The sequence below is a fragment of the Protomyctophum bolini genome, assembly GCF_963924005.1.
Source record: "Protomyctophum bolini genome assembly, chromosome: 24".
NCBI lineage: Eukaryota > Metazoa > Chordata > Actinopteri > Myctophiformes > Myctophidae > Protomyctophum > Protomyctophum bolini.
In genome coordinates, this window is record NC_137885.1 from 19,538,854 (window position 1) to 19,546,960 (window position 8,107).

General features: G+C 40.9%; 1 protein-coding gene across 2 annotated transcripts; it reads right to left on the bottom strand.

Moving 5' to 3' along the window:
- Nucleotides 1–1,007: 1,007 nt before the first annotated feature.
- On the bottom strand, nt 1,008–5,803 carry LOC308311979 (nectin-1-like). 2 transcript variants are annotated; one of them, XM_080758811.1, is made up of 7 exons: nt 5,723–5,803; nt 4,226–4,564; nt 3,732–4,043; nt 3,168–3,200; nt 2,996–3,035; nt 2,845–2,901; nt 1,008–1,951 (listed from the first exon to the last, which is right to left on the bottom strand). In XM_080758811.1, the coding sequence occupies exons 1-7, from the start codon at nt 5,787–5,789 to the stop codon at nt 1,834–1,836; spliced, it is 966 nt and encodes a 321-aa protein (XP_080614937.1). In that variant the 5' UTR covers nt 5,790–5,803; the 3' UTR covers nt 1,008–1,833. The 2 variants fall into 2 exon arrangements, with proteins under 2 accessions (XP_080614937.1, XP_080614936.1); XM_080758810.1 differs by having other exon boundaries at nt 2,996–3,083.
- Between the last annotated feature and the right edge of the window lie 2,304 nt (nt 5,804–8,107).

The following is an 8,107-nucleotide window of genomic DNA, read 5'->3' on the forward strand; positions in this document are numbered from 1 at the left end:
GGTGGGGGGGATTCAGATTTTACAGAGGCCAGTTTCGAATTGCAGCCATCCGTAGGTGCCCTTTGAGAGCGGTTTTGAAGGAGTCAAGGGATGTCTTAATGACTCTTGGTAGGGCGTTCCTAAAATAATTTAGTCCCTTGTTTGTGCCGAATCTGGGTTGTACATGGTTTGTTGCACTCCCTCTGATGTTGTGGGTGTGGACTTCGTTTACATTAAGGAAGTATTTAGACAAGTACATGGGTATCTTGGTGGTGTATCGAATAATGTTGGTAGGGCGTTCGCCGCGTTCCACATTTGTGGCATAGGAGCGAAATTAATTTAGTCCCTTGTTTGTGCCTAATCTGGATTGCACATGGTTTGTTGAACTCCCTCTGGTGTTGTGGGTGTGAACGCAGGGTATATGTACCCTGTAATGTATGTAAAACCAAGAACATTGAACAACACTAGAAACTGAGTACTCAACCCCAGTACTTTAACTATTCTTCCTGTGGAGTGTGGACCAGTTGTTGTAAAGTCTGTCTCAGTAGGCTACTGTGTGAAAAGATACTCAAGTAAAGTACAAATACCTAAAAAGTAAATGTTCTAACTGCTCTACTTTACACCACTGGGGGTCAGAGGCCAGAGCTCTGATAGGGAATCGGGCTAGAAAGTGATAGGCTACAAGCCAATGGTTTTATTGTTTTTAATTTGGACTTTTACGATAGCCTGGAATCTGGATTCAAACAAGTTGCATACGCCTGTTAAATTTCCTTTGCTCTTTTTTCTAACTAATAAAAAGGGGGCTATAACTTCTGACAGTAATTGTACCATTGTGTCACTGCAAATGTGCTTAATCAATCTAAAAATATCTTTCAAGTAAGATTCTAACAAGAATTCTAACAAAAATAGGTAGGCTACGTCTGTGTGGTGTAGTTGGTTCAACATCAGACACACCTGCCTGGGCAGTATTTCAGAACATTTATTAATAGAAAATTATGAATGCAAACAAGTAAAAAAGTGGGTGAAATTCGTTTTTGTAAAAAAAAAAAGAAAGGAAAAGAAGAAAGTTTAGAGCGCTTTTGCCACAAAAAGTACAAGTAAACGGTACGTTTAAGATATTTAGAAGCTTGTTTCACAGACGGCACAGCTCTTATCTTTCCACAAAATACTATTTCATAACAGTACCTAAGACAATATATAAGGTGCGTGAGCAGCAGTGGTTCCCTATGGAGACACAAAGGAGACTTTACGTGTTCATTTGGTGCCGAGCAACTATATGGGAGTCCAACCCAATACAATTCAGGTGATTTCATTAATACATTGTGGAGCCAATTAGTGGCAGCTGGTGTAGTTTGTTAAAATAACCCCTTTCACTTTGTAGTCAAGGATTGTCAGAAACTAGAGAACTGAGAAAAATCCCAACTCACCACCTGTGATACTTGTCATGTCCAGACCCTATGGACCCTACTTCCAAATGACTCCTGGAGGAAATGTTAAGTCTGACCTCTTGTGAGGAGTTGTGGAACTGCAGTTGGTTTGGAAATGTTAGTTCCACACACAGACACTGTACTTTCCACACACACATAAACACAGAAACTTTGCAAACTAATACTTAGTTGATCTGCTCTGTACTTGGTCTGTTCAGTTCCCCCACTACACAAAATCTCTTAATAAAATTGCTGCAGCAAGATGCATTGGGACTGTGAGCTTGAGATCTATTTTCATCAAATGTTCCTCCCAGCCCATCTAGAAGCACCATAATGCAGCAATGATAGTGTGTGTCATTGTGCGACCTAAAAGGAGAAGTTAGAAAACAAACTGTCAGTTTTGACCAGGATTCTCATACATCTATGTTTAGATTTCAGTCAAGTTGATCTTGACATCGTCTAGTTTGTACTTTGGACTTTGGACATGGGTCTTTGGACTTGGACGTTGCCGAATCTCATCTTGTGGGCATAAAGGCTCCTTGGTCCTAAAAAGGGAGGGAGGCATTAAAGTTAAAACTGTTCCAAAACTTAATAAACCACCACCTCATCTATTTCATGCATGAGAAGTTGAATTCATTTGCATATCAGGTCAGCAGTGAAGGAGAAATGTGACTGAGAACACAGAACCTTCAGGACAAAGATGGAAAAGTAGTTTTCAGTCCATCCCAAAACTATACACGAGACTAATTAGCTCACTTTGTGAGAAGACGTGCTATGATCGACTATTTTCACTATTTTTAAAGATAATAAAGACTAAAACTAAGGACATTTCTCTCTGATTTTAGTTTGTTTTGTAAGCACACAAAACACCTTTATTTTATGTTTTTATTATTATTATTATAGTTTTAGTTATTTTGTTAGTTACTGAGCTGCAGTACTGTAGGTTGTACTGTATGCATTTATAATAATGACCTACCGATCAAATTGTTTGCAGCCTATACCCGTTTGCAGCCCACCTATCAAATTGTTTGCAGCTAACGGGCTTTATCTTCACTGGACTGCAACAAGTCAATCACCAGCAGAACCACAACAAGCCCACCAACTAGCTTTAGACTTAGTCTTAGGGTACGGTCACAAATGTTCATCAAAGTTCAATTCCATGTGAGGCAAGTGATGTGAATCTGTTTCAAAATAGACTACAAAATTGAAAGCTAATGTGTATTCGGCCGGTCTATATGATTGTAACAGTTAGCAAAGAGAGTTTATCATCTCTGGCTTCAATTGTTCACATCTTGCAGTGGGTGATTAGTCCAGCTAATATTTGTTCATGTGATGAATGTATCAGTTGCTGATGACCAGAATTTAACAAATACCCCAAAATGCAAAGTGTGTAGACCAATGGACGGACAGACAGACAGACAGTAAGAATTTGTCTTACTCTTGTTGTTGTTTGTTTGTTTGTAGTGTCTGTTTATTTTCAGGGTCATTGATCCTCCTAAAAGAGAAATTAGAAAACCCAACAGGTTAGCTACGTAATGTTCAGAAACCATCTCAGGTTCGGCTGAGCTAAAACTCTTACAGAATGTTACCTTGTTGCTTGTTGTTGATATCTGAAGACATGAAATCCAACTACGATGAGTGCAACAGCAATGGCAGCAACAGAGACAAAACCCATAACTGTGAGGGAAAATATGAGGAATGTTTATGTCCTACAATGAAAACACTCGAGATCAATGAACACACTGATGAACAAGAACTTACTGAACTTATCTGCTTCAGATTTCTCAATCACACCTGGGAAAAGAAAGTATCATAGAGCAATTAGTAACATTATCTATCTATCTGACAATCCATTCATCTATAGTAAATAGCAAAGGAAGGTCACTAACCGTCAATGAACCTATGTTATTGACCTAGAACCTTAACCACTTGTCTTAAACCCTATACTCTGTCGACTGGTGTCTCTAGTCTACACCAAATCTCTTCTGCAAAAAATAGCAGATCTACAAGCTCACAAGATGTTGTCTTGCAACCCACTGTGAACTCATACTCCTACTTTTGGCTTTTTTGATTACACCTTTATTGATTACAAGTTACAAGTGGAGATAGACCGAAAAGAGGGAGAGAGAAGGGGAAAGACATGCAGCAAAGGCCGTCATGAACGGGACTCAAACACGCGACGCGCTGTCAGGCCAGAGCCTATGTGGCATGAGCCTGGACCACTTGGCCAGCGGGCGCCCCTTAGCCGAATGTTCACCCTAGAATAAGGACGCTATGGTTCATGTGGTTAAATCAAATAGTGGAAAAAACCCATCTCTCACTCACCACCACATGGAGCTTGTTTATCAGAATAAATGACCATGGGCACTTCCTTGGCAACCCCGGAGTGGAGCCGCACCACACAGCGGACCTGGACCTGCGTGGTGTTACTGCAGAACCTTTCCAACGTGACAGTGCTGTTCACTGTGACGGTACCGTCGGCGTTGGCTGCATGGACGCTGGAGTAGTTTGAAGATCCTTCATGCCTGGGTACCTCCAGTGTAACTGTCGGAGCGGGATGGGACACAGCCGAGCAGGACACAACCATTTTCTCTGTGCCATTAGATTTTGTGACGCGTAATGTGAGTTCAGGTTGCTCTGGAAAACGAATTTTTTTTTCAAACATTTGATAGGAATTCAATTTCATTTCACATTTTCTTAAATGTGAGGACAGGCCTTTTGTACATTTACTCGCCAACTCCTAACCCCCTTTGTATCCATGTAATTTTTACATACATGAAAAACAAGGGCACACATACAAAGGACCACAAAGTTCTTACCATAAACTGTGAGACAGGTTTTTGTATAGATGGCTCCTTCGGGGTAGGCATTAAATAAACACCTGTAGCAGCACTTGTCTGCTTTGGTCACATTCTTGAGCACTATGGCACTATTCTGCAGTCCTGTGTCTACAAATTCCACTTTCCCCTGAAAGGGAGGGTTGATCTTGGTGCCAAAACGTTTGCTACAGGTGGCAACATCCTCTGTTCCTCCTGGGGTTATTTTCTGCCAAGTAACTTGAAGGACGTTCTTGGATTGTGTGAGTTGGCAGGTGAAACGGGCCTCCTGTCCCACCAAGGCCATTACAGGATCTTGTGTTCGTATTATCTCTGACAGACCTATGTGGAGAAGGTGACAGTTATAAGGGCATGCAATGTATAACATAAATAAGTGCATACGAGATGTATGTGTGTGTGTGTGTGTGTGTGTGTGTGTGTGTGTGTGTGTGTGTGTGTGTGTGTAAGATGATGAACCACACAATCTCCAAAGTTGGCCACTTTAATGTATCGTCCAGTTCCCCAGCATCCAACCATAGATGCATGCCAAGATTGGGCAGGGCATCAACTTTTAGGGCACTATCTTACACAAGTGTCATTGCTAGTGTACAACCGACACAGCTGTCATTTTCTACAACAGCGCCCATGTTGTATAATTATTAATTACCAAATGTAACCTAATTGTGCTCATCTGTGCAAGTTGGTCTTAAAATAAGAGGGACACACACACACACACACACAGTGCATAACTTCCTCTTCAAAATAAGAGCCACACATGTAATGAACGATTAGTCAACACTAGTTTTATTTCCAAGTCTACTTACAGAACATTAACATCACATCTGAGTTCCTTTAGAATGCCTGTCAGATTAATCTACATAACTGTCTCAGCTGTTGGTGCGCAAATGCGCCTTGCATACATTTGATTAGCCCTGGTCCAAGGCTTACAGCGAGCCTCTCTCTGACGCCTTGTGGAAGTACCTTCCACAGCCCTAGGCTCTGGTCATATAACTCCCGTGCGCTGTTTTTCTAATACCAGCAAATAAACAAAACGACGAAACCACGGCTACATTTTGACGACGTATGCGCACTGGCGCATCGGTTGTGTGCCCCCCCTGATTATTAATAACATCTAAACATGTAAACACAACATGAACATAGTACTCTTATTATGCATATCGCATTCTCGCCGAGAAATATTTTCGAGTTAAAAAAGGGAACACACACACACACACACATTGTTAAATAAGTGAAGACTTATTAAATACATTGTCATTGTCCATGGCATTTAGCATGATACAATGTTAGGTTTTTTTCCCCCAATTGGTCTGGGTTTTGCTGCTTTGTCATTTTACATTGACAATATTGCAGCCGTTATAAGGCTAGTTGAATACAAAGTCAGGGGCACTCTAATCTTATACAAATATGACATTAACACATTTTACATACCGATATACATTTATGTGTAGCCTATGCGTCTGTGTCATTCAGTTCACCTACCTTCTGATAAGCCTACCAGTATAAAAACAGCAAACTGTGTCCGTGTGATTATGAGAAGATGAACCATTTCTCTCTTTTCAAACCGCCACTCATTCAAACTTCTTCTTCTTCTCTGAGTTTTTTGGCAGATCGCAACCAACATAGAGGTGCATACCGCCACCTACTGTACAAGAGTATGTAACATCATGTACATTTCCTAGTGCTGTCTATATCCTACTACTCAGGTTTGTAGTATATAAAAATGTGAACAGTGCCTTCCTCACCATCGCTACACCCTTTCCCTCTGTTCCAAGGATCCCTGACAAATCCCATTCCCGTCCTGCATCATTGACTTTGTCCTTCAGTTGTGCTCTTTCCTCTATATACCTGTCACAGTTCATTAACACGTGCTCAACATTTTCTGTTTTCCCACAGCTTCCACATTTGTAGCTCTCTGCCTTACCCATGGTAAAGAGGGTGCCGTTTAACCCTGTGTGGCCCACCCTTAGCCTTGTAATGAACTTTTCTTCCTTTCTGTTCTTTTCATTGAATTCCTTAGTGGCTACTGTTTTTTGTACCTTGTAGTCTGATTGGTGCGCACGCACTCGTGCGTGTGCGTCAAGTATCTCACAGCCCTTCCCCGCCCCTCCATAGACATTACATGTTAAAAGACCTACATTTAGAAGCCATAAACAACGCTTTTTTCTGAAGGTAAACTTTATTGTATTTGGTTTAGTGGTCGTAACATCTTGTTTTCTTCATAATAACATTGGTCTTTTGGTGCAGAGAAAGCAGGTAGGGATGTAGCTCTGGTCCATTACTCATGGACTGTCAAGGGTTCAGCCTGAAGAAACCCTAAATACAAAGTTATTACACCATTGCACATAAAAAACGAGTCCAGGGACCGGGTGTCAACATGTACAAGGAGACCATATTCAAACGTTCTTCTCTTGCAGTAAGCTACTACACAGTAACACAACACACTCATATGAAAAATACCTGAGTGCCACACAGGCCGTTATGCTTTTGAAGTACCAGAACCTCAAAGGGCCTATCCCTTCAATACAAATCTGAAATCTGTAGCCTAAATGGGACAAGTGCATGGAAGCATCATGCACGTAACTGATTATTCCACATTTGAGTATTGTAGCACCAACTACATGGCCATTTAGCAGGCAATCTTATCCTGAGTGGCTGAGTAGCCTTGGTAACCAACAGGCAGGCACTGGGGTACAGGCAGGCACTGGGGTACAATTTTTATTTATTTAATTTGTAACCCATTTTTCACAGAGTGCAAATTGCCTAAAAGATGTAATCCTGGGCGCTACTATCCATCTGCTAACCTGGGGAGTGATTAGTTTGACTGGGGTACCATTTTTATAGTCTTTTTTTATATATAATTTTTTATCCCACGATTTTGTAACGCATTTTTAACCCCTGTGTCAATTATCTAATGTGATCCTGGGCTCTACACACCCTCCGCCAACCTAGTCCCCATATATGGGGAACATGGGGAGAGCAACAGACTTGAACTCATGCTTCCTTCATGCCTGAGTGTCCAAGTTGCTCCTTTACACCTGACAGGGGGGTGTTTCCCTTTTTTTTGTCTTTGGCATGACTCTGGATTGGATCCCGACCTCCCAATCTCAGGGCAGACACTCTAGAAAGTAAAAGATGATAATAATGTCATGAACAACAGTTGACCAGGGTAAATTATGAAATAGAGTGCTGTGCAAAGAAAAACAGTGCTCCAAATTAGACCATTTAAACATCAAACCTGTAGCATCTGTCAAACATTACATGGTGAGGAGGAGTTGTGACTATGTGGCCTCCCCATCACCTGTGCTACATCTTGGACAACAATAGTCCTAACATGCCGTGTGGAACCACATATCACAGACTTGGCATTGAATCTGAAAGAAGAACAATACATTTTCATAAAAGTTGTATAAATGTAATGCATACGTTTCCATGAAAGATAACATTTAAAGTCCTCATACCCAGATATCAACTGCCTCTCGGTCCATCTCCCCACAACTGCGGCACAGCTCTGATATGTCATCTATTGAAGATATGTCCATTTAATACAGTACATTTAATTGTTATATATATTTATGTTGATACAAAGTGACATTGCAGCCTACCAAAGCTGTTAACCAGATGAGTGGCGATGTCTTTCCTCATTCTGTTTTCCTCATTCTGTCTTTCCTCATTCTGTCTTTCCTCCGGGTCAACAGAAAAATGTAGATCTGTTGTCTGCCACTGCAGAATCAGCTCAGCAACCTTGAACAAAGAATTTATTATTTCAGTGCACTTTAAATTTACAGGTGAATTAACATACCTTCATAATAAGGTTAGTTTTTATATAATGTTTACTATTATAGGGTTCATGAGAATACACTGAAA